General features: G+C 40.6%; 2 protein-coding genes across 4 annotated transcripts in view; one reads left to right on the plus strand and one right to left on the minus strand.

Annotated features, from left to right (window-relative positions):
- Window positions 1–27,460, minus strand: part of LOC131690024 (orexin receptor type 2-like) — a 651,430-nt gene that overhangs the window by 612,295 nt on the left and 11,675 nt on the right. For all 3 annotated transcript variants that reach the window (XM_058975467.1, XM_058975468.1, XM_058975466.1), the window contains exon 2: window positions 6,036–6,745. The gene's annotated coding sequence lies outside the window, so the exon portion shown is untranslated. The remainder of the gene's footprint in view (window positions 1–6,035; window positions 6,746–27,460) is intronic.
- The window catches only part of LOC131687026 (uncharacterized protein DDB_G0271670-like), an 81,882-nt gene continuing 55,864 nt past the window's right edge, over window positions 1,443–27,460 (plus strand). Inside the window, exons 1-2 of the mRNA XM_058971060.1 lie at window positions 1,443–1,546; window positions 1,702–2,588. Of these exons, the coding sequence (XP_058827043.1) occupies window positions 1,443–1,546; window positions 1,702–2,588 (991 nt within the window). The remainder of the gene's footprint in view (window positions 1,547–1,701; window positions 2,589–27,460) is intronic.

The raw sequence follows: 27,460 nt of genomic DNA on the forward strand, positions 1-27,460 counted from the left end.
TAGGCTGATCTGGTCTACTGTCCACCTTGGAGAAGCGTAACAGCTACACACGAAGACGTCGTTGATTTTGAAGTTGAAGATCACGAAGCCTTCGTATGAACGTTCGGCCACTTCTTGAATGGAAAATATGCCCATAACATGTATCACAGCCGTTCCTAATCTATCTGTCACCCAGTTACCGTTACCAGGGGGACTTGATACGGCTCTGCGTTCAAAGCGACATCACACATAGCTTTTGTCGTAGACTGCCACAATAGTTGCAGTGCGTTGTCACAGTGCTTCAGATTTATCTGGGATATCTCCATTACGGTTGGCATGAAATCGCCTTCTTATAGAAAGGGAATTTATGGCCACCCGTCTGATGGTCGTTTCCGTCCGCTGGCGTGCAAAGCAAGCACTTCGGTCTCTGCGTGCAGTCTCTCGTAAGAAGACCCGTCTCCCCGCATTTCCAGCACATCCCGGATCTATCTGGGCCTTTGCAAGCCCCTACCAAATGTCCAAAGCCAAAACACTTGAAGAATGTCTCCGCTTGTTTATTAACTCATTGGGCGGCTCTCAATGGGCATCTCGGCCATCCTACCGTAACTTTGCCTACCTCCTGTGCCTTGTGGGTAGCGGTTACCGGTAAAGAAATCATCGCTGTCTGAGTTCCTCCGCATCTTTTCTTTAACCGAATAGTCATGTGCACCTCACCCAGGTTACACTGCTGCTTCAGTGCACAGTTCAGCTCATCTTCCGTCGTGATTTCATCAAGGTACTTGCACACAATCACCATCTCCCGGTTTAGGGCTTTAACCTCTGCCTTTTCACCCATCAATTTGTCTCCGGCAAGGTCGAGCTACTAGTCGTGGGCTTCTTCTTCAACTCGAAGAGCATTACGCCTTTTTGGGAACGCCTGATTCTTACCACGTTGTCCCCTAAATCTTTCAACTCAGTGACCTTCTTGAGCAGCGTTGCATACGTCGTTGCGTCATTGGCTTTGACGAGCACGCCTTCTCTCTTTGGCACCTTCTGACGAACCGGAGGTTCTACTTTTCTCTTCTGTTCTACTTTTTACTTTTCCTCCTGCTTTCGCTGTTTCCCACGTTTCTTCTTCCGACCAACAACGGTACGCCAGCTTTCTTCCTGTTAAGTGACGTCCTCTCCGTCGGCAACAACAGCGTCTTCGAGTGTCTGCCTCTTGGGCCCGCCTAGTCTTCCGTCTCCTGGCGAGGTTCTTATCCTTCTTGGAGTCGCGGAAACTGGCGTGTTCTCCACTCCAATCTGCCTCTCCTTCCCCTGCTTCGGGGGGGGGGGGGGGGGGGGGGGGATAAAAAGATAGTAGCCTTAGCCGACTCCAATGCTCGCTTGGCTACATCAGCCCTCCACGTTTCCCTGTCGTATTCATTCACGGCAGACAATAACGCCTTCCGTATTCAGAAAACCAGCTCCTTAATGTTCTTATGGACAGTGTTTCTCGCATCCACAAACTTGTGGAACTGCTCCACCAGGCACTTCGTTGCCACTACTCTTGGCTTCTGTGGGGTGTTATTCATCCCGCCCTGCTGTAGTTGTTGCTGCTGCCGCTTCTCCTTTTCTTGTTCCGCTGAATAACCTCAGCTGCCCCTGGCGATGGTGACCTCACCAAACCACATCTGGCGAACGGATCCACTGTGCCTGCTCCGTATCTCTAGCTCTATCTCTCTCTATCTCTATCTCCAGCTCTAGCTCTAGCTCTAGCTCTAGCTCTAGCTCTAGCTCTAGCTCTAGCTCTAGCTCTAGCTCTAGCTCTAGCTTTAGCTCTAGCTCTAGCTCTAGCTCTAGCTCTAGCTTTAGCTTTAGCTCTAGCTCTAGCTCTAGCTCTAGCTTTAGCTCTAGCTCTAGCTCTAGCTCTAGCTCTAGCTCTAGCTCTAGCTCTAGCTCTAGCTCTAGCTCTAGCTCTAGCTCTAGCTCTAGCTCTAGCTCTAGCTGTAGCTGTAGCTCTAGCTCTAGCTCTAGCTCTAGCTCTAGCTCTAGCTCTAGCTCTAGCTCTAGCTCTAGCTCTAGCTCTAGCTCTAGCTCTAGCTCTAGCTCTAGCTCTAGCTCTAGCTCTAGCTTTTGCTCTAGCTCTAGCTCTAGCTCTAGCTCTAGCTCTAGCTCTAGCTCTAGCTCTAGCTCTAGCTCTAGCTCTAGCTCTAGCTCTAGCTCTAGCTCTAGCTCTAGCTCTAGCTCTAGCTCTAGCTCTAGCTCTAGCTCTAGCTCTAGCTCTAGCTCTAGCTCTAGCTCTAGCTCTAGCTCTAGCTCTAGCTCTAGCTCTAGCTCTAGCTCTAGCTCTAGCTCTAGCTCTAGCTCTAGCTCTAGCTCTAGCTCTAGCTCTAGCTCTAGCTCTAGCTCTAGCTCTAGCTCTAGCTCTAGCTCTAGCTCTAGCTCTAGCTCTAGCTCTAGCTCTAGCTCTAGCTCTAGCTCTAGCTCTAGCTCTAGCTCTAGCTCTAGCTCTAGCTCTAGCTCTAGCTCTAGCTCTAGCTCTAGCTCTAGCTCTAGCTCTAGCTCTAGCTCTAGCTCTAGCTCTAGCTCTAGCTCTAGCTCTAGCTCTAGCTCTAGCTCTAGCTCTAGCTCTAGCTCTAGCTCTAGTTCTATCTCTACCTCCTTCTCTCTTTCTCTCGTTCTCTCGTCCTCTCGTTCTCTCGTTCTCTCGTTCTCTCGTTCTCTCGTTCTCTCGTTCTCTCGTTCTCTCGTTCTCTCGTTCTCTCGTTCTCTCGTTCTCTCGTTCTCTCGTTCTCTCGTTCTCTCGTTCTCTCGTTCTCTCGTTCTCTCGTTCTCTCGTTCTCTCGTTCTCTCGTTCTCTCGTTCTCTCGTTCTCTCGTTCTCTCGTTCTCTCGTTCTCTCGTTCTCTCGTTCTCTCGTTCTCTCGTTCTCTCGTTCTCTCGTTCTCTCGTTCTCTCGTTCTCTCGTTCTCTCGTTCTCTCGTTCTCTCGTTCTCTCGTTCTCTCGTTCTCTCGTTCTCTCGTTCTCTCGTTCTCTCGTTCTCTCGTTCTCTCGTTCTCTCGTTCTCTCGTTCTCTCGTTCTCTCGTTCTCTCGTTCTCTCGTTCTCTCGTTCTCTCGTTCTCTCGTTCTCTCGTTCTCTCGTTCTCTCGTTCTCTCGTTCTCTCGTTCTCTCGTTCTCTCGTTCTCTCGTTCTCTCGTTCTCTCGTTCTCTCGTTCTCTCGTTCTCTCGTTCTCTCGTTCTCTCGTTCTCTCGTTCTCTCGTTCTCTCGTTCTCTCGTTCTCTCGTTCTCTCGTTCTCTCGTTCTCTCGTTCTCTCGTTCTCTCGTTCTCTCTTTCTCTCGTTCTCTCGTTCTCTCGTTTTCTCGTTCTCTCGTTCTCTCGTTCTCTCGTTCTCTCGTTCTCTCGTTCTCTCGTTCTCTCGTTCTCTCGTTCTCTCGTTCTCTCGTTCTCTCGTTCTCTCGTTCTCTCGTTCTCTCGTTCTCTCGTTCTCTCGTTCTCTCGTTCTCTCGTTCTCTCGTTCTCTCGTTCTCTCGTTCTCTCGTTCTCTCGTTCTCTCGTTCTCTCGTTCTCTCGTTCTCTCGTTCTCTCGTTCTCTCGTTCTCTCGTTCTCTCGTTCTCTCGTTCTCTCGTTCTCTCGTTCTCTCGTTCTCTCGTTCTCTCGTTCTCTCGTTCTCTCGTTCTCTCGTTCTCTCGTTCTCTCGTTCTCTCGTTTTCTCGTTCTCTCGTTCTCTCGTTCTCTCGTTCTCTCGTTCTCCCGTTCTCTCGTTCTCTCGTTCTCTCGTTCTCTCGTTCTCTCGTTCTCTCGTTCTCTCGTTCTCTCGTTCTCTCGTTCTCTCGTTCTCTCGTTCTCTCGTTCTCTCGTTCTCTCGTTCTCTCGTTCTCTCGTTCTCTCGTTCTCTCGTTCTCTCGTTCTCTCGTTCTCTCGTTCTCTCGTTCTCTCATTCTCTCGTTCTCTCGTTCTCTCGTTCTCTCGTTCTCTCGTTCTCTCGTTCTATCGTTCAATCGTTCTCTCGTTCTCTCGTTCTCTCGTTCTCTCGTTCTCTCGTTCTCTCGTTCTCTCATTCTCTCGTTCTCTCGTTCTCTCGTTTTCTTGTTCTCTCATTCTCCATTTCTTTCTTTCTCTTTTTATCTCTTTTTGTCTCTTTCTCTCTCTGACCAAAATTCGTTCGCGGAGAAAGCACAACATAGGGGAGTATTCCTGGCTATGAACCACCCATTATTTTGTACGTATGCGTTCTAATAGCTTGCCTGTGTCACATTTTAACGTAAGCTAGTTCTTGCGTGTATTTCAAACCCAAAACATTTATTCGCATATTCTGAGAAAGTTGAAATAATTTTGTACGGTATACAGAACTTCGGAAACTAATTGTCAAAACGAATGTAATAAGCCGCTTTTCGCTCTGTTCCTATTATCATCCTACCCATTTGACACCGTTGGTCTGTCATCTTTATTTGACAAATTAGCACCACTGGTAATGTGATGATTGGAGCAAAAAAAAACTAAACCCGGCCCACAACCGGGGATCTGAACAGTCTCAACCAAAAGTATTTTAATTATTCTATAAAAAATTAAAAATTACCGATGCGAGTGTATTGTTCAAATGCACGTTATTCAGATAAGAAATAATAACTATTCAAGTTCACAGGAAACTGATAAAAACAAAAGTCGTTTTCCAGTTCATACCTCCGTCACACCACAAAAGGTAACACCATAAGGACCTGCTTCATATCCTACGTACAAACCCAATTGCTCCAAAGGAAAGTTCTCCTCTGACAAATGCAATATAACAAATGCCAGAACGACAACAACCACGCAATTACGTGCAAACACATGGTTGTTGCTTTTTATTGTGCTTGATCAAACAGCCTCTCCGACAATTCCGGTGCGAAATTCCGCCTCTGAAAACAGTTCATTGACCGTAACTACGAGTCCCCCTAAACAAGAACCAAAACACGGCCTCAAACATACACACGGTTCACTACCGCATAAAAAACCTTTTATTTTCATTTTATGTGCAAGTCTGATTTTCATTTGTTCTGGTCCCGGAACCACCACAGATTACACGGTCTTCATTTTGATTTCTGGTGGGACCGCAATAGCACACGGAGAAAAACTCTCAAAACAGAGATCCTTTTTTAGGTTAGACCGCGAACCGCTGATGATTACGTAGGTGCTGTACCTACTGAACAAATCCCCTAGCTCGAGTTGAAATCCCTACGACGAAAAGGTTGTTGTAATCGCTTCACTTAATACCACCCGTTCACTCGTCTTCCATCATCGTACGTTTGCACCGGGTGCAATGAGGATGGAATCACACGCCAACCTGGTCTGGCATGGCATTGAAGCGCAGTTTGAAAAAAAAAATCGGTTGCGCAGTTGTTTTAACCCATTATAACCCAGGGGTTTCAAAAAGTGAGTCAAATGCAGTGATATCTACAATTCCACCAAAAAATGTATCCAAGATTATGGGAAAAAAATTTCTCGTGCAAAAAATTTCGTGCTCTTAAATTAAAACAACAAATTTTAAGTTGTTTGACATATTTCTTCGGATTTTCTGATAGAAAACACTTCTTCTGTAGGGACGTTTTGTCACATATTGGAATTATTAGCAGGAATTTCAACAATAAAATTCAATTAAATGTATTGCTTACTTTTCAGCCGCCATTTGCCCCAACTATACACGTTTCAAAAATGTAAACAAAATTATAAAAAATGGCAGTTGTCTTGTTTCACAATGAAATATGAGGTGCAATGATCCCATTAGTGCAATAATAAAGTAGTTAGATGCCAAAATTCTGCAGTAAATACGCGTTAAACGATGGATAGTTCTTGAATGATGAATTATGAAATTTCATACGCTAGGATATAATGGGTTAAAACCCCACTCACTTGCCGTCGTTCAACCAGGTGTTTGAGAAAAATGGAGCCGCCCGGTGATTGACCAGATACGCCTCCATCGAAAAATCTACAGTCCAAAACGGTACGAACGAATTTGCGATTCAAAATCTTAAATCTCGCATAAAAATGCTATCCAGATGTGCGCGTGGGAAAGCTTCCAAGATGTAGAAGAAAAAAGCGTAATTAACTCACTTATGAAGTAATCCTGGTGTGAAAGCGAAATCCCTCTGCTGCCGTTTCCACTTCCTACACTGACGATTGGAGAGACTGCGGAACGGAACCCCTGCACGGATTAAGCCGCCCGCCTCCAGGGACTTGACAAGGCAAAAAAAAGTTGTTCCTTTTCTCTTTGGTGTAATCGAAGATGACAGCACAACTCGCGCTTCGATGGTTCACAAGTTTTCACGATACATTTCACTCATATTTCAAAGCGTTCCTCAACGCTGATTGGAACCGTTTTCAATTTTACCGATCCACGCACAGATACTTATTGTATGTTATTATGTATATTTAATCTGTCAATTTGAATCAGCATAATTTTTTATTTTCTTTCTGTATATAGACACTTCGATTTGACACGATCTCAGAAATATTTTCCTCCTATTGAAAAATTCATTCACGGCCCGCAAGTGAGCGGAAAATGATAGGTATGCGAGGAAAACTTTCGCTCATCATTTAACACAGCGAATGTAATTATGCTCTCGATAATCGCCTACTTTGCACGTTTATTAACTCGATAAGCGGGAAATGTATTCACAGAAATTTTGTTCGGTTGGCAGAGCACTTTAATACACTTATTCACAGATTTTGTTTAAATTTTATGTGCGATGTAGGTAATGTTCCGGCACCGAAATTTAACGTTATGCTATTAGTCAGGACACTTGGTATTCAGCAGATTTGATCTAGAAAGAAATAAGAACAAATAAATAAATATGATATATTAAAAGTTCAAAAGTAAAAACAGAACTAGCAGTAATCATCTACAATAAGTTGATAGCTCGAAGCAACTGTTTCAAGTCGCTATTTAGTTCACCAAAATAAGATACCCACTTCAGGAATAAGGAATCAGAGTAAATTGGCTCAATTGATACTTTCACCACACTATTCGGAGATTAATGCTTTGCCGCGGCTTCTCAACATTTTTTTGGTGAAAAGGGGTAAGGAAATGCAAAGTGACAACACATTAACATCACAGCACAAAACAGTAAACAGCCTGGATCGTTAATTCCCGAAATAATAACGAAATCCCCCTGATAAAACCTATAGCTCTTTACCACACTGGGTTAGGAACAATAACATATCCTGGAACGTACATTCCGCTTAGACCTCCGTTCGCGTATACACGCAGGTTTTTTTACGCGATATTTTTTTGCGCGGTGTTTTTACGCGGTTTTTTTACGCGGTTTGTAACGAGGATTTTGAAATTTACAGGTATTCATTTACGCGAATTTTGAAATTTACGCGGTTTTTTAAATTTACACGGTTTTCATTTACGCGGATTTTTAATTTTCGCGGCATCCATTAACGAGATTCCCATTAAGGCGGATTCTTAAATTTACACGGTCTTCATTTACGCGGATTTTGAAATTTACGCGGTCTTCATTTACGCGGAATTTAAAATTTACGCGGTTTTTGAAATTTACACGGTTTTCATTTACGGGGATTTTTAATTTTTGCGGTATCCATTAACGAGGAACCCGGATTCTTAAATTTACACGGTCTTCATTTACGCGAATTTTGAAATTCACGCGGTTTTTGAAATTTACACGGTTTTCATTTACGCGGATTTTTTTTAATTTTCGCGGTATCCAATTATGCGGATTCTGAAATTAACGCGGTTTTCATTTACGCGGATTTTGAAATTTACGCGGTTTTTAAAATTTACACGGCTTTCATTTACGCGGATTTTTTAAATTTTCGCGGTATCCATTAACGAGGTTCCCATTAACGCGGATTCTTAAATTTACAGGTCTTTATTTACGCGGATTTTGAAATTTATGCGGTTTTCATTTACGCGAATTTTGAAATTTACGCGGTTTTTGAAATTTACGCGGTTTTCATTAACGGGGATTTTTCATTTTCGCGGTATCCATTAACGAGGTTCCCATGAACCCGGATTCTTAAATTTACACGGTCTTCATTTACGCGGATTCTGAAATTTACGCGGTTTTCATTTACGCGGATTTTTAAATTTACGCGGTTTTTAAAATTTACACGGCTTTCATTTACGCGGATTTTTTAAATTTTCGCGGTATCCATTAACGAGGTTCCCATTAACGCGGATTCTTAAATTTACACGGTCTTTATTTACGCGGATTTTGAAATTTATGCGGTTTTCATTTACGCGAATTTTGAAATTTACGCGGTTTTTGAAATTTACGCGGTTTTCATTAACGGGGATTTTTCATTTTCGCGGTATCCATTAACGAGGTTCCCATGAACCCGGATTCTTAAATTTACACGGTCTTCATTTACGCGGATTCTAAAATTTACGCGGTTTTCATTTACGCGAATTTTGAAATTCACGCGGTTTTTTGAAATTTACACGGTTTTCATTTACGCGGATTTTTCATTTACGCGGATTTTGAAATTTACGCGGCCTGTATCCCCCGCATAGGAATAACCTGAGTGTATATTGGGATATTCTGGAATTTTATATCTCTGCACATGGGTTCATCTATGAATGAAGAACCACAAATCCGGATGCGCTACTGCATTACATATGGTCGGTGTTAGGTCAGACCGGACTAAGTGACATTTTATTGATTTCGAGCAAAATGAGTTTAATGTTTGATTCGCAGTACCCTTTACGTTACAATTCTAAACTACTTTTTGTTATTATTCTTGTTTAATATAACATATTTCAAATTTGGCAAAAGTAGAATGTAGCTAATGTAATTCTTTATCCAGTGCTATCATTATCTCCTTTTTAAGATTTAGCTACTTAGGCCGGTCTGACATAACTTCGACCATATGAAATAATTTGAAGTTCCGTAATCCGATTCACAAAGATCACACGAGTAATACTCAGCACGCTGAATAGTAGCCAAGTGATAATTGCAGCCCAAGAACAAATCTTCTGCTTTATCCATCTTATTGTCAAAGGTAGAACTGGTTCTGGAGCCACAAAGTTAGTCGTAGCAATTCATTGCCAGTAATACCGGAATTACATAGTCTAGACACTTCACACTATTCATTTGAATGCAAATGAAAACCTTGAAATATCTACCTGTCTCATTCACGAATCGCATTCTCTCTCTCTGTCACTCTCTATTCAAGGGGATGGAAATCACATGTGACCTTTTCTCACTTTACTATATTCAATTGCGCGTTAAAATACTGGACCAGCAAATTCTATTCTGTACAAAAATCTTTTTTCGGGAATATGTGACCAAAAAGTAAACTTTAAATTTCAAAGCAAATTGAACGTTTCAGATTCCTGATAACTAATTAAGGTCCATCAATAAAGTAAAAAAACCAGATAGCCCTAAAACGACGCCGTCAAGTAAAGAAGCATGAAAACGAAAAGACTTAAACAAAAAAAGGATGGAAGCCCTAGAAAGTCCATTTTATATTAATTAGCCTTTTCTCAGAAGACGAGATTAACATAACTTTCTGATGCAATAGTGCTCAAATTCGTACAATCTGGTTTATTCATTTTTTTATTCAAAAATGTTTTTTTAACTTTAAATATATCATCATTGCTTTTTAATTAATTACTTCATTCAGCATCTTTTTATTCATTTGGTTCATCTGCGTTCATTTTCTTTATTTTATTCGTTTCATTCTTTCACTCTTATTCTTTCACTCTCTTTTTGTGAATTTTACTCATATCATTCATTTAACTTATTTTATTCACTTCATTCTATGCATTCCATTAATTTTTTTCCAGTTCATACATTTTGCTCAGTTTCTTTATTTTAATAATCTGACTATTTTCAGTTTTATTCATGTCATCCAAATAATTTATTTGACACAATTTATGTTTTTCTATTAATTTATTTATAATATTTTAAAAGGGAGTGAGAAATCTTGAAATCAATACTTTCAAAAAATGTTATTCGAAAATTCGCCATTTGTACAGCAAAACTATATGATAATGAGTTGTGAGGAATTAATTCTTCTGCCCGAAAATTTTGTTGTTGAAATCTTTCAAGAAACAAGAAAACGATAAAAATGCATTTACAAAAATAAATAATTTAGGAGCTTTTGTTAACGCATACCTCGATAGTACATACCTTCGATAGTGCGTACATTCTGCCTCGATAGTATGAACACCTAATAACAATTTGTAAATTTCAACAAAATGTGTAAAATATAAGTTTTACGGGTTTCAAGTCACTTCTCCATACTTTGGAGAGGTTATGTCAGGAGTTATGTACTACTCAGAGTAGTTGTGTGAACTCTAGCAGAGTATTCCAAAGCTCAAGTAAGTAATCAATGCGTCGCGAAAATCTATCAAGTTTGAAAAAAATCCTTCAAGCTTTAAGGACGTCCTACAAGTATCTTGAAAGTCTTATAAATTTCAGGAACATGCTAGATTACGAAAAATCGTTAGAACGTCAGACAATTCGTACGAAATTCTGATCAATCAGTTTTCTGTCAAATTTCAGAGAATCTCAATGACCTTTAGGATGGCAATTCGAAGGTTGTAAGAAATTTAAGAAATTACTTCAAACTTCAGAGTACTTTTTATGCACTCATACAATTTCTATCAGTCATTTTTTACTTTTCAGATAATTCAGAAGTCCTGGGAATGGAAGGGGGCGCTTTGCCCTCTTACCCTATTAACTGACGGTGCTAATGTAGTCGCTCGCTGAACGAATAATATTGACCTGGTATAAACATAGCCAGAGCGTGATCTGCTAGCGCCCTTGGCGGAGTCTCAATTTTGGGCCTCTTTGGTGCTTACTTTGGCTTTCTTTTTCAGTTCGGCTTTCAAACAATAATTTGTGTACATGGAAACGGCACACATATTCCCTACTTAATGCATGTTTTACTGTCGCTCATGTAAATTCCAGCCACAAATATTTTACAGTAGGGGAGCCCGGGGCTAGTTGGCGGTTGGGGTAAGTTGGCGGAATCCCTTTTTCTCTGTTTCTATTAGACATATAGCACTGCCTGTTCTTGTGTACCTCAAGTTATGCTAAACCCATTATCCAATGTGTTTTTGTTGCAAAACGATTTGTTTGGTGGAAGTTGTGGGTGATATTGTGCTTTCGAGCATACCAAGTAAATTTTCTAAATTTTAAATACTTTGCGTTATTTAGGGTGATTTTCAATCTGTTTCCCGAATGATTATATTTTTCGATGGCGCGTGAAAAGAGCTTTCAATATCCGTATAGATATTACATCTATCCAAAAACAAAAATTATTTTTTAAATAACTTTTCAATAAAATATGCGGTTGGGGTAAGTTGGCGGTGCTGCACACGGGGCAAGTTGGCGGTACTATTTACAGTGCAAAAAAATCATCAAAAAAAATTTATTTCTGAAATTCACTCCAAAGTAAGAAAATCTTTTTCTTGTGTATTTCGCCAATGTAGAAGACATTTATTCCGGCCAATTGCATGAAGAATTTCGAAAATTTGCTTTTGAATATGGAGTACGCGTCAAAGTCAAAATGCCGGGGTGTTGATACTGAAATATAATAGCAAATGTCGGTTAATATACAATTTTTTCGAAAAGACATTCAGCACGTTCCAAAAGGATCCTTGAAGTAATTGAATCTCTATTTGATTGAGTTATTGGCGTATCATCACATACCGCCAACTTACCCCGGGGCCGGGGTAAGTTGGCGGGTTTTCCGCGTCACATATTTTTGTCTATAAAAATGGAGACAATACATCAAACACTTTCAAAAAAATCAGAGATGTTGCCAACAGTCTGCTCTTTCATGCCGCGTATTCTATTTTGCAAGATCTACCTACATCAAATCAGTAAAAATTGAAAACTGAAAGCACCGCCAACTAACCCCGGTCTCCCCTATATTTATGAAATCAGTTGACGGCGACGGAGGAAGCATCTATTCAGAAGACATTATGGTGCCAATGGCATGTATGGAAAACAAGTGATCATCAAATTTAATAACCAGACGCACCACGAAAAAAGTCTCTTTGCAAAAGTCACAAGTAAGATGTTGCACATAACGGCCAAAGTGCAAAACTTTTCACCCGTGAAAAAACATAAAAGGATCCTTAGATTTAATTCGCATTTTTTATGCTAAATGGCTTAGGATGTAATGAAACGTCGAGATCTACTGCCACCCTGATTTTTTCGGAGATAGTTTTTGTGGAACTTGGAAAATTCTGGATTTGAGTTGAAACTGGGGTTTGAAAAGGCTGCTTTTAATTCATTTTCTATGCCAAATGTCTTAGAAATGCATGAAACAACGGGTCTTCACGACAAAAGTTGCCTACCTGGTACTTTTAATTTTTACACTGTAATTTTCAAATAAAAATCAAAAACATTGTTTTGTTTTTCGAATGACACTAGATTTCGACAATTGGCATACAAAAAAATAAAGCTCAGAATTGTGACATTTTTTCAAATGCAAAAAAATGACGTTACTGGCGATAAGACGTTCATGAAGAACTAATGCGTTTACATGCCCACTTACAAAGTTGAGATTGATGGTGTCGTTATCAATTTGAACGGGATTGACTGTTTCAATAACCCCTTACTCCAGTGAGCGATGATTTTGAGTGACAATCGCATCGGCCGAGACTTCTTTGCGTTTGCGTTCTTTGCGACAAGAACCATCTGCATGTTCGGTTGTTTGTACCGCGCGTCATGCATGCAGTGTTGCACTAATTATAAGCAAATGGGTCTTTGTAACAATATTTTCTTCTCTCTTGAAAGGCAGCCAAATATACTAGCCAAAGAAAGCTCTGAGTTTCCAACGCATCCAGGAACGCAAAAAATTTGTAATAATTTTCGCTATTTTTGTTCAAAGTCTTTGTGAACTGGTTCATGAATCCTAGTATAATACACTAGAACCACCATTTACGAACCAAACCGGGGTTTCGTAAATTGAATTAGTTCGTACAAAAAGTGTTCGTTATTTGGGATTTAGTACGTAAAAAAGTTTGCTTCACATTCATATTAAAATCCGTTGGTTGAGTCATATTTTAAATAATCTCAACCATATGGGCATTTTTGGAACTGTCTTGACAAGTAGATGCTGAAAATGGCAAATTGGATCCTTTTTGAAATCCAATATGTGGATATTTTTGGAAGGGGCTTGATAAGAAGATAATGGAAATGGACATTTTTTTTATTTTTGCATTTTCTGCATTCTAAAATAACAAAAAATATACGCAAGGAGGCTATTGATCGAATTTGGCTTGGTTCGTTTTTCTAGAACCCATCAAAACATATTTCATTATGAGGCTAACAAAATCGGGATAAAAGGCTGACGAAATCAGGGGCAGACAAAATCAGAGACTGATAAAATCGGGTCTTCACTTTACATGGAATACATTTCGCCATTTTGCAATCCAAGAAAGCGACTTTCGGTTGAGCAAGTCTCGGTTACTTTATCATTTGTATTTTTGGGTCGGGCATAACAAATAAATGGGGAAAATTGATGTTTAGAGCCTTATCACGCCTAATGACGTGATTTTGAAGATCAGCTTCCGGTAGAGCAAGATTTTCTATAACCATATCATCACTAATCATAATATATCATATCTATATCTACTCTCTAATTATCCGATTCCGAAAATCCCCATGCTGTTTAGGTTATAGAAAATTTAATCCGGAATTCCCCATTTTGGATTTAGAAGTAGCTTCAGACATCGATTTTCGTCATGCACTCGGCAACCTCATTCTGAAAATACCCAACTTTTATTAGTAACAGTTAGCTAAGAATAGGTTAAACTTCATACTGTGTTATGTGACCTCAAGCTTTTTTTACGAATTTGGTTCGTAAAAAAGAGTTTGTTATTTCGAATTTTGTTTGTAAAAAAAGTTACGTAAAAAAGAGTTCGTAAATGAAGATTTCAGTGTAGTCACGACTTAGGGTACGGTGGGGCAAATCCGATCTAGTAAATGGTTTTGGCTGTAAAATGCTCATTTTACATCGAATCAAGTCGTTTTACAAACCAAGTTAAAGGTTAGACTCCTGGGCAATTTTCTATATATAGAATATTATTTGGATCTTGGGAATATCTTGTGATACAAGCGTTTTACAAAAATGTTCATTTTTGCTGTTTTCAAAAATGGTGGGGTAAACCCGACCTCCTATGTTTTTGGTTGATTTAGTGCAGATATTATCCAAATTTTATGGTTTTTCAATGATAAATCACTGAATGTTGTGTTATTGAATAGTAACATGCAGAAAATGGAGTTCAATGTCAATCTTGGAATGCTAAAATCACGAGCAGTAGCACGTTATGATATTCCCATTTGCATCGGAGCAATACTATAATCATCACGTTTTTGTGTCTTTCGTTTATAATTATGAGCCATTTTGCATAAAAATAATAAATAATAACAATAAAAATATGTTTCAATTTGAAAAATAAAAAATTTCTTAGCAAAAAAGCGGTCGGATTTACCCCAATATTTAGTGGTCGGATTTGCCCCACCGCGTCATTTTTCATTACGATGCAATTAAAAAAATATATGAAAAAGGTTGAATTAAATCCTTCTATGCACTTTGTAATCAAAAAATTTAAATCCACTTAAAAAAGTTGTAAAAACACACTTTTTGTCGTTTGAACATCTCAATGTAGACTATTGAAATGCTGTCATACCACCATTATGATTATTTTCGATTTTCTATTTATTTATTTATTAACAGATTAAGGCCGAAGTGGCCTGTGCCGTATACAAAAGATTCCTCCATTCCACTCGGTCCATGGCCGCGCGTCACCAGCCACGCAGTCTGCGAAGGGTCCGCAAATCGTCTTCCACCTGGTCGATCCATCGTGCTCGCTGCGCGCCACGTCTTCCTGTACCGGTCGGATTGCAATTGAGAACCGTTTTCACCGGGCTATTGTCCGACATTCTGGCTACGTGCCCGGCCCACCGTAGTCGTCCGATTTTCGCGGTATGACAGATGGGCGGCTCCCCCAACAGCTGATGCAACTCATGGTTCATTCGCCGTCTCCATGTGCCGTCTTCCATCTGCACTCCACCGTAGATGGTACGCAGCACTTTCCGTTCGAAGACACCAAGTGCGCGTTGGTCCTCCACGAGCATGGTCCAGGTCTCGTGCCCGTAGAGAACTACCGGTCTAATCAGCGTCTTGTAGATGGTCAACTTCGTACGACGGCGAACTCTGTTCGACCGAAGTGTCTTGCGGAGGCCAAAGTAAGCACGATTTCCTGCCACGATGCGTCTACGAATCTCTCTGCTGGTATCATTGTCGGCGGTCACCAGTGAGCCCAAGTACACGAACTCTTCAACCACCTCGATTTCGTCGCCACCGATGCAAACTCGTAGCGGGCGGTTCTCATTCTCTTCTCGTGAACCTCTTCCTATCATATACTTTGTCTTCGACGTGTTGATGGCAAGTCCGACGTGCTTGGCTTCTCTTTTCAGTCTGATGTAGGCTTCCTCCATCTTCTCAAAGTTTCATGAGAAATCATGAAATATTATTCACGCAGGGGGAACCGGGGATATTAAGACAGTGGGGGTAATTTGGACCCCCTCGATTTCTTACAAAATAGCAAGACTTTCTGACTATCGTACATATTCGTGGAGCCGTTATTCTGAAACATCAATTTTGAGAGCTGATTTTGATTCTGTGTTCTTTGTAGAAAGGAAATACAACGTGTTTCGTTTGTTTGCCATTCTCAAAACAAAAATCATTTTAGGATTCGAGTATCTTCGTCGCGAGCGGTTGACTCTTGTAGAGCTCCCTTCGAGTCGGCTAATTTTCATCATTTTCGGCGCTGTTTACCACCTCCCGGTTATCGAAAGTGTCAATAAGGGTGCAATTTAACGATTATACAGAGTGAAGTGGCTTATAAAAGCATTTTCGGCATATTTTTGACTGACGCGAATGGTGACAGTTTGTGAAAATCGAATTCCGGCAAATGAAAAAATATCTTTTCCTCGCGATACGGGCCGTCGATTCCCGATGCAAGGAAAAGTGCACATTTAGAAACACAGTGTAAATTCTAAAAATAGTGAAAAATGGTTCTTCAGAGAAAAAAATTCAATCCGGAAAGTGAAAAACATACGGCAATAATAATCAAATAATTGGCGTTTCACCAGCGACTAACGACTACCAGGCGTCGCCCCAAAATTATTCGCCCGAAAAATAGGTGGCAAACCCGCCGGTCGGTGCTCAGCTAATTTCGTCCACGTCCCTTGTCACCTATTTTTTATTGGGTGTTTCATAGGCGGTGCTATCTTTGGAAATGAACCTTGGATATTCAACTGTTTTTTACATTCTTATTTTTTGCGAATGAGTAGAGGTTTTGATTCTTTAATATTCGGGATTGCAGATATTTTGTCGAATGTAAATTTTGGGTGTTCGTTGATGTGATGGCACTGTAAGGGAACACGTATCTGCCGGTCGGCAAACTTTTCTTTGGACTGAGCAAACTAATTTCTATGTTTGTTTAGGTTTTGTTTTATCAACGGGGGAACTGATCCAAAGAGCACTCAATGTGCTTACGGAAAACACATGGCCTTATTTGAGTGTAATGATGACTTCAATCATGTATAAGGTTTGAGAATTGACAATTCGCGAGAGGGATCGGGGACCGGTAAGCAATTACTTTCAGTTATGTCAGCACGAAGAATAAGTGTTTTGCTGTCATGTTCCTTGGTTAGCTTTTAATTCTATCTCATGCCTCCACGCGAGTCTAAGTCTATTGATGGCATTTGGTCCTTAGACTGGTGACGACTGGGTGCTATCAGCCTTCTGCCAATAGTAGCAGAATGAGAGGGTGCGAACAGATCTAGCGGAGAAAACAATACCGTAAAAATGAATAGTTGTTGGGAAATAAGCTCAAATAAGACTTTAATTTGACTAGTATCGATGATCGCGGGTCAATACGTACTGAAAATCGTCTGTTTTAATGAATCTAATTTCAAGTTCCGTTATTGGTAACAAGCCCGCGCATCAGGTTAACGATCCTCTGTATTTTCCTTTAATGTTCGATATAATCGTTCGTATACGTGTATTTCACAAGCAATCCGATATTAGAAATAGGAAATACTTTCGTTGATTTATAACATCTCGAGCTATCATAACTCTTTGTCTGTATAACGTGTTATCACTCGGTAGTTTGCAACCCAAACATATATCGTGGAGAAGGTATAGCGAAATTAGTCTAAATAATGTCGCAATAAATAGTGTTCCGGCCCATTACGCAGATAAGATTAGCTTTTCTAGGCAATACTCCCACGATCGGCTGTAAGTAGTTGTAATTGCTTTTGTTTAGAAAACATAGGATACTCTCGGTTAAATTTCCCAAATTCTCGGCAGCCGGCTGCCCAGAGCAATTATTACATGATAACGCTATTGGCACACTTACTAACAACTCTCCCATTCCCGTGATACATGTGGAGATGCAGAGGATTCCTCGGTCTCTAGTAGCAACATGTATCGGACTAACATTCCTTCCTTTCCCAGAAGATCTGCATTCGGACGTGGCCGGCGTCGGTATTGATCAGCATGCAGGGATCAGAATAGATTGTACAATGTGGTTCATCATGTTATTCCCAAGCATGTTGTTCCAATGAACATTTTGCAACCTAATTTGGTTCTGGTCAATAACGGAGTAGCAACTACGGGCGATCTCTTATGCTTATGCTTATGCTTATGCATTCTCAAAACAAAAATCATTATAATGGAAAAACCTTCAACAAATAAAATTGAAAAAAATAACAGGTACGTATTTTGGAAAGCTTGAGGCTTCGATTCTATGGAATGATTTTTGTTTGGGTGAAAACACAGATATTTTCGAGATGCTTGCCACTTTTGTGCGAAATCAGCGTACGGGGCTATTCGGACCCCCAGTTCCGTCAACCACCGTTCAGCGGCTTGCGGCTACGCACACCATTACACACGCCACAGCACAGAAAATACATCGGCCGCCAATCGACAGCTGTGACTTACCAGATTAAGTTCTTGTAAAACAATTTTTTTTTTTTTGCTTCTTAAGGACTGTCTCTTATAAAAATTTCAAAGGTAAACATAAACATTGTAAAAAAAATTAAAGAAAAATGACGCCTTTGACTGGTGCAAATGAACCTTTTATGGCACCAAAATGTAGCTGAGGTTTCAAACTAACAATTAGAACCTTTGACCGGAATTTTTTTCACATTATCCACCTAAAAGGGCGATTTGCTTATGTAGATCCGAATAGCAACAGGTTCCCCTATTCATGAATTAGTTCATGACTCGTAGTACATGATTTACGATCTACTTTGTGTGCTTGTAATATTTGAAATATATTTCTAATCATTTTCAATTTCATGTAACATGGTAATAAAATTTCCACGTAAACTTTTTGCACAAAATTTTAAGTATTATTCATGACATCACTTTTGTTGCAGTAATAGGTACGAGCATTTGTTATAAGAAAACTAATTGGACCTCGAACATCGTTATTCATTTAATAAGGTTTAGTGTGAAGTCATGAACAATGTTAACAATGAACATGAGTTAAATTACTCCACGTGTCAAACTGAAAAGTAAGCGCTAGAATAAAACATCGCGATAACTTATACAGATATTACTCGTGACATAAATGTTAAAAATCGAAATCAAGCACATAAATAAACATAAATCGTGACCCGAATATCATGACAATGTGAATAGAATTTACGAAAATACTGAAATCATGAACATAAATAACATTACTCGTGATTAAAATATCAACAATCGCGACTAAAATCCTGAGCTTATGAATATGAATCTACTCTTGACTAAAATATAACGAAATTCGTGACTAAGATCCTGAAATCATCAACATAAATCATATACGTCTCCCAACCTTTGAACGGAACGGATCGTTATATTTCACAGTGGTGTTCGGTGTGTAAATTTCAGTGATTCAAGGTCATCCTTTGTTCGTTCGTTAGCTGCCATTCTGCTGGTGCCGGCAGTAAATCCAGTACATTGTTTTCGCTGGTGCGGAACAATCGACGTTGTTTGCAGATAAGTTTTGCTTTATTTTTTTTCCTCGTTTGCTTTCTTTCCTTTTCCCTACTTTTACTCTACCTTGTAATCAAATAATAAGACACATTCCCGTTTATATAACGCTCTGCCCTCGTGCTTAAATGGCCGAGGGCGAAATACCATCTGATGTAATCATGGAAGTCCCTGATCCCCCTAATACTCGCATTGCTCCCCGTATAAAGCAGTACCCAGAAGGTTCCTCTGGGCCATGGGTGGTATATTTTCGGACCGGAGAGAAACCGGTTAATATATTAAAACTTTCTCGAGATCTGCCTGCTAATTACCCGGCCGTAACTCAGATAACACGTGTTCGGGCAAACAAGATACGTGTTCTAGTGAGTGATCTCGGCCAGGCAAACGCAATTGCTTGCTGTGAGCGCTTTACGCGGGAATTTAAAGCGTACGTGCCTTGTGTGGCCTGTGAAATCGATGGGGTAGTGTCCGAACCGGGCCTGAAATGCGAAGAACTGTTGGAGCACGGGGTTGGCTGCTTTAAGGACCCCTCTCTTGAACAGATTAAGATCTTAGAATGCAAACAATTGTATACCGCAAACACCGAGGGAGGTAAGACTACCTACTCTCTATCAGGCTCGATTCGGGTGACATTCGCCGGGTCCTCTCTTCCCAACTACATCCTCCTTGACAAGGTTCGCCTACCAGTTCGCCTGTTCGTACCGCGGGTCATGAACTGCAGCAATTGCAAGCAGTTGGGCCACACAGCCACATATTGTGGAAATAAGAAACGATGCGGCAAATGCGAAGGAGAGCATGAGGATGACTCTTGCGACAAAGAAACTGAAAAGTGTATTTGCTGCGGGGGCCCTTCACATGCTCTTAAATCATGTCCTGCGTACAAGCAGCGCGGGGATAAAATTAAGCGCTCCCTTAAGGAACGCTCAAGGCGTTCTTATGCAGAAATGCTAAAGAATGCTTCGCCATCTGTCCTGTCTGAAAATCCCTATGCTGGTTTGGCTAACGTTGAGCAAGAATCTGACGACCCACGAGAGGGAACATCTTTGGTTAACCCAGGGGAATCCAGGAAGAGGAGAAATCCAGCCTCCCCTACATTGCCTCGTAAGGGTGCCAAGGTGTCGTCCACAAAAGCCGAAGCAATTTGCTCCAGGACTTGGAAATATTAATTCTAACAAGGAGTACCCACCACTTCCAGGGACATCCAAAACCCCAAGTGTCCCCTTTTTTCAAACAGATACTCAGTCCAGTAGCGGACTAATGAAATTTTCTGACATAGTGGACTTAATTTTCACAGCTTTCAATGTTACTGATCCTCTTAAAAGCCTTCTGATACGTTTTCTCCCTATAGTGCAAACATTTTTGAAGCAGTTGACTACTAAATGGCCCCTCCTTGCAGCGATCGTATCCTTCGATGGCTAAGTCATCGAACGAGGTCACCGATTCGATCACTGTTCTACAGTGGAACAGCAGAAGTATCCTCCCGAAAATCGATTCCTTTAAATTTTTACTAAATAGTTTAAAATGTGATGCTTTCGCATTATGTGAAACTTGGTTAACTTCCGATATAAATCTCAACTTCCACGACTTTAATATAATTCGTCTGGATCGAGAAAACCCCTATGGAGGAGTACTTTTGGGGATCAAAAAGTGCTATTCTTTCAACCGAATTAACCTCCCTTCGACACCAGGCATTGAAATTGTCGCTTGTCAAGTTTTAATCAAAGGTAAATTTGCATTGCTTCCATCTACATTCCTCCTAGAGCCTCGGTAGGGCACCGAACGCTTTGTAATATCACGGAATCCTTACCGGCACCGCGGCTAGTTCTGGGAGACTTTAACTCGCACGGTACGGTATGGGGCTGTCTTCATGATGATAATAGATCAACATTAATCCAAGATCTTTGCGATAATTTCAACATGACCATCTTAAACACCGGAGAAATGACGCGGATTCCTACACCACCAGCACGCGCAAGCGCGTTGGATTTGTCGCTTTGCTCGACATCGCTACAGTTAGATTGCATGTGGAAGGTGATCCCTGATCCCCACGGTAGCGATCATTTGCCTATCGTGATTTCAATTGCTAACGGTTCAAGACCATCGGAAACAATCAATGTCTCATATGACCTCACACGGAACATTGATTGGAAGAGTTACGCGACCGCGATATCCGTTAAAATCGAATCCACTCAAGAACTTCCTCCGGAGGAAGAGTACAGGTTTTTGGCTGGCTTGATTCTCGAAAGTGCGAATCAAGCTCAGAATAAACCAGTACCCAGCGCGAATACCCATGGACGGTCTCCCACCCTGTGGTGGGATAAAGAGTGCTCAGAGCTGTACGCGGAAAAGTCCACTGCATATAAGGCCTTCCGGGAAGACGGGTTACCCGCTAGCTATCAACAGTACGCGTCGTTAGAAAGGCGAATGAAGAGTCTAATGAAAGCCAAAAAACGCAGTTATTGGCGCCGGTTCGTCGACGGGTTAACGAGAGAAAGAGATACCGCGAACGAAACACCGTTTTCGATGGTGGAGTTCTCACTTGCTCTCTTATCGTGCAACAATAACGCCCCAGGGTTAGACAGAATCAAATTCAACTTGCTGAAGAATCTACCTGACACTGCAAAAAGGCGCTTGTTGAATTTATTTAACAAGTTTCTTGAGGGTAACATTGTCCCTCATGACTGGAGGCAAGTGAAGGTCATCGCCATCCAAAAACCAGGAAAACCAGCCTCCGACCACAACTCGTATCGGCCGATTGCAATGCTGTCCTGTATTCGGAAGTTGTTCGAGAAAATGATCTTGTTTTGCCTCGACAATTAGGTTGAAGCAAATGGCTTACTGTCAGATACACAATTTGGCTTTCGCAAAGGCAAAGGGACGAACGATTGCCTTGCGTTGCTTTCTACAGAAATCCAAATGGCCTATGCTAACAAAGAGCAGATGGCATCAGTCTTCTTGGATATTAAGGGGGCTTTTGACTCAGTTTCTATCAACATTCTGTCAGAGAAGCTGCACCAGCATGGTCTTTCGCCAATTTTAAATAACTTTTTGCTAAATCTGTTGTCTGAAAAGCACATGCACTTTTCGCATGGCGATTTAACAACATCGCGATTTAGCTACATGGGTCTTCCCCAGGGCTCATGTCTAAGTCCCCTGCTCTACAATTTCTACGTGAATGACATTGACGATTGTCTTGCCAATTCATGCACGCTAAGGCAACTTGCAGACGACGGGGTGGTCTCTGTTACAGGGCCCAAAGCTGCCGACTTGCAAGGACCATTACAAAATACCTTGGACAATTTGTCTGCTTGGGCTCTTCAGCTGGGTATTGAGTTCTCCACGGAGAAAACTGAGTTGGTTGTTTTTTCTAGGAAGCGTGAGCCGGCGCAACTCCAGCTTTTATTAATGGGTGCAACGATCAACCAGATTTTCACATTTAAATATCTCGGGGTCTGGTTCGACTCTAAAGGTACCTGGGGATGTCACATTAGGTATCTGAAACAGAAATGCCAACAAAGGATCAATTTTCTCCGAACAATAACTGGAACATGGTTGGGTGCTCACCCAGGAGACCTGATCAGGTTGTACCAAACAACGATATTGTCGGTGATGGAGTACGGGTGTTTCTGTTTCCGCTCCGCTGCGAACATACACTTCATCAAACTGGAGAGAATCCAGTACCGTTGCTTGCGCATTGCCTTGGGTTGCATGCACTCGACCCATACGATGAGTCTCGAAGTGCTGGCGGGCGTTCTTCCGCTAAAAAATCGATTTTGGGAACTCTCATATCGATTGCTCATCCGATGCGACATTATGAACCCGTTGGTGATTGAAAACTTCGAGAGGCTCGTCGAGCTTAATTCTCAAACCCGATTTATGGCCTTGTACTTCGACTACATGGCATAGAGCATTAATCCTTCTTCATATACTCCCAACCGTGTCCGTTTCCTAGATACTTCTGATTCTACTGTATTCTTCGACACATCCATGAAGGAAGAGATTCGTGGAATCCCGGACCATATACGCCCGCAGGTGATCCCCAATATATTTTATAATAAATTCCGAGAAGTCGACTGCGACAAAATGTTTTACACTGACGGATCAAATCTCGATAGGTCCACTGGCTTCGGTATCTTCAACAATACTATCACCGCTTCATTCAAGCTCAATGATCCCGCTTCAGTTTACGTCGCAGAGTTAGCTGCAATTCAGTACATCCTTGGGATCATCGACACTCTGCCCACAGATCACTACTTCATCGTTTCGGACAGCCTCAGCTCTATCGAGGCTCTTCGTGCGGTGAAGCCTAAAAAGCAATTCCCGTATTTTCTGGGGAAGATACAGGAGTCCTTGTGTACGTTATCTGAAAAATCTTATCAGATTACCTTTGTTTGGGTCCCCTCTCATTGTTCTATCCCGGGCAATGAAAAGGCCGACTCATTAGCAAAGGTGGGCGCATTAAATGGTGACATATACGAAAGACCAATCTGCTTCAACGAATTTTTTAGTATTTGTCGTCAGAGGACGCTCAACAGTTGGCAAACCTCGTGGAGCAATGGGGAACTTGGACGATGGCTACATTCGATTATCCCAAAGGTATCAACGAAGCCTTGGTTCGGGGGGATGGATGTGGGTCGGGATTTTATTCGTGTAATGTCCCGACTTATGTCCAATCACTACACCATGGATGCGCATTTGCGGCGTATTGGGCTTGCGGAGAGTAGTCTGTGCGCTTGTGACGAGGGCTATCACGACATCGAACACGTTGTCTGGGTATGCGCCGGGTATTGTGACGCCAGGTCTCAGTTAAAGGAATCCCTTCGGGCCCGAGGTAGACCACCCAATGTACCAGTCCGAGATATGCTGGCAACTCGTGATTTCCCCTATATATCCCTTATTTATACCTTCATAAAAACGATAAATATCCCAATTTAGCCCCTCTCTTTTATTTCTCGTTTTTAGAGTTTCCTCCTGCCTTGTGGAACCGATCAGCTCCAGAGTGCCACTATGTAACCGCCGTCGCCCTTACCACTACGCCTGCATAGAAAGAAACTGAAGCGAGAGCGACTCGAGGTCCGATGACTTTTGAAAGATTCCCCGCGGATCCGAAGAATACCATCCGCCAATCCGGTACTCGACGACTTACTAGACTGAGGCGCAAATTTGTTTCGCTGAGCCCCCCCCCCGGTTCGAGCGAAAGTTACAAGTTTTGCTCTTCTTTCCCTGTCTCTCCCCTGTCCTTGATACAACTGCTGCTACATTGATGCGGAAATAAGCCACCCTCTGAATATCTTGACCAAGCATAAGTTTTAGTTAAAAAATTCAAATTCCTAGTTTTAAGATAGCTATAATTTCTACTCTTTATTGAAACTCTTGTCCTCCATCTTGTAAATAGAATTGAATCCCTAGTTTTAAGATTTCTGTGAAATTTCTCATAAATATTTGTTCCCCCTTTTGTGTACTAAACTATATTGTTAGTTTTAAGATAACCGTAAAATATTTCGTAAAATACTATTACTCCCCCTCTTGTATATCAAAGTGAATCCCTTGTTTTAAATTTTTTCATAAAAAAATCTTTTGGCCCTCTCTTGTATATTGAATCTTATTTCTAGTCTTAAGATAGCTGTAAATTTTCTTTTCCTTTGTAAAAAAAAAATATTTCAACATTGTAACCTCCTAGTTTTAAGATATCCAAAATGTAAAAACAAAAGTATTTGGCACCGCCAAGCTAACGCATTTGTGCCTATCAAATAAACGAAATGAATAAAAAAAAATCAACATAAATCGCGCCAGTCTGACAGAAAAATCCTATAGTAAACTCATGACTAAAATAGCACGGTAGCGTGATGATAAATCGCGAATCCTGAAATCATGAACATCGTTTGACTGTCGCCTGTGCATTCCCAAAGTATGAACAGGAATCATAACAAACCCTGAACAAGTTCGGGGAACAACAACAGTAACCAAACCAACATTCGAATGTAATGCCGGGGCGAACTAATTTTTGGAAACACAAATAGTTTCATGAATAAGAGGTTTATTATTTCCAATTTCAGGAACTTGGTCACGATTTTCGTAAATTATTTAGTTCACAAAATTTGTGCATGAATTTATGAACGGATTTTTTCCGTGTTTTTAATCATGTTTCAAGAATGCGCGCCATTAACCCTCCGGAAGTCGCGCAAATGGCCCACTGAACGAGCAGCCGCTGGTGCGCTAAGACGATTTCGCTAGATTTTCAGAGAAGCGTGCACTCAGTGCACTAGCGCGACTTCCGGAAGGTTTACATTCTGAAATTTCATTTCTTAATACAGTATTTAGTTCAGCCTATGCACATTTAATTTATTTAGTGTTTTACTTATAAACGAGTTTTTATAGTTTTTGTAATCATTGCACAGAATATTGAAAACATGGTTTTCATTAACACACTTAATTTTCTCTACCGAATCTCAGCTTTTTTCGCGTCTTTTGCCGAAATCTCAACAGCTGAGATCTTAGCAAACATTTTTTTTTGCTGAGATCTCAGTCAAAGCGACGCTTGATATAGTTGAGACTCGGAAAATATTTCACCGAAAATCAGCAAACAAATCTCACTTTACTGAAATATCAGTTTATAAATTTGCTGACTACACGGCTGTTGGGAAATTGCCGAGCCGAATTAAGTGTGAAATAGGTTTTCACATTTTTGGAAGCGAAAAAATGAAATTAAAGGTATCTTACAGGCAAGCGATGGTAATCATCTATACTCTGAAGTGGTCATCCGGTCATATTCCGTCAAGAACATCTCATGAAATAAAGAATGAAAAATTGAGAAATTTTCAATTGAAGTTCAATAAAAATCAGTCAACATTTTAAGAATATAATGCGAATGATTTTTTGTGTTTAAATTGTGGAATTAGTCCTGTAATTGTCCTGTACACTAAGAACCTGCTGCGAAGTCTGTAGAAACCGACGATCAAATTCTGCAACGGAATATATCATCAATGATTTTTTTTCAATTTTACTGATTTGGATAAAAAACGCTTTTAATCCACTTAACAGTGTGATGAAACATTTCTTATAACTCTTATCACTCTCTTCAGATATTATATCGTTTGAGAACATTTAGAACTTGATGCTTCGCGATGTTTTTGATAACACATACTACATGGGATAGTGGCAGGACTCAGAGAATCGCTCAAATCAGCATAGGACAACATCAGTGCTAGAAATCTCAAATCAATGGGAAAGCGAAAAAATGGCCCATAAAATAGACATACCAACGAATTATTGTTAATGCTGTGTTAATAAAATATCTAAATTGTGGTGGGAAAACTGAATTTTCCTAAAGGGGTTATATATTGCACTAAGCCAAAAAAATCGAATTTTTTTTTGAATCGATTTGAAGTTAATACTTTACTCAAATTTCCAACGCGACTGAGAACTAAGAAATCAACGCTTTTTCTTGAAAAGGGCGATACTAGCAGTGACACCATTCGAAGAAAATCAACTCTCAATATTTCCAGACTTGGTTTTATTTCCTATTTAAGAACTATTGTGTTTTTTACATCCTAGATTGCATGATTCAGTGATCGAAACCCAAAAAATTCATGAAGTATTTGAAATTATTAAATTAAAATTTGTTTTTGCTATTGAAATTGACAAAATGATAGTATCGCCCCTTTGGCGATTGTTTACTTTTTCGGTCCCACCTATCAGCATTGAAGTATCGCCGTTTTTTACAATAACTAGCGTTCTACACCACCGATTTCGTCCGTGTTTTTTCAATAGCGATCATTGTTACTATTTACAGCTGGTATCAGCTTGATAAACCTAAAAAAAATACGAAAATAACAGTTTCGCCTCTAAACTGCTAGCAAAAAAGTATCGTCTTGTTTGTTTGCATGGAGCGTGGAGGGCGAAACTTTAAATAAACAAACAAAAATGCAGTTTCGCCCGTTGTATTTTTTGCTGTAGTTTAAGAATGAAATATCGTAGAATCCAAATTTTTAGGTTAATTTGTTGCGTTTCAAAGCCCTCATTCGCATGTATGAAAAAAGCCTTATGTTTACATTTGTAAGCATCGCCCTTTTTACAAAAAAGCGTTGAAATGATATCGCAGCTCCTGATATCACGCTATCTCTGAAGTGCATGCGTGCATAGTTCCAAACTTTACTTCGACATCGACTTTTTCTAAAGGTGACTTCCCAGTAGTATTCTTGATTTGAATTATTATCGCTAATCCTAATGCCAAAGAACAAATAAAAACCTCATCATCATTACTGGAATTTTCATTTTCACGAATCTTTTCGATAACCTTCCGTCACTTGCGTTAATGCACTGGGTGCACAGTGCTCTGAAAATCTAGCGAAATCGTCTTAGGGCACCAGCGGGTCTGTAAAGAATACTAAAAATTAATTTCTATTCCATAATTTTCAGTTCAGCAATTCGAGAGATCGTGCTCACCGCAATCCATGAAAAATAGACTACGTTGTGAAACGATGGTCACTATTTATTAA

Source organism: Topomyia yanbarensis, chromosome 3, assembly GCF_030247195.1.
Source record: "Topomyia yanbarensis strain Yona2022 chromosome 3, ASM3024719v1, whole genome shotgun sequence".
NCBI classification, from domain to species: domain Eukaryota; kingdom Metazoa; phylum Arthropoda; class Insecta; order Diptera; family Culicidae; genus Topomyia; species Topomyia yanbarensis.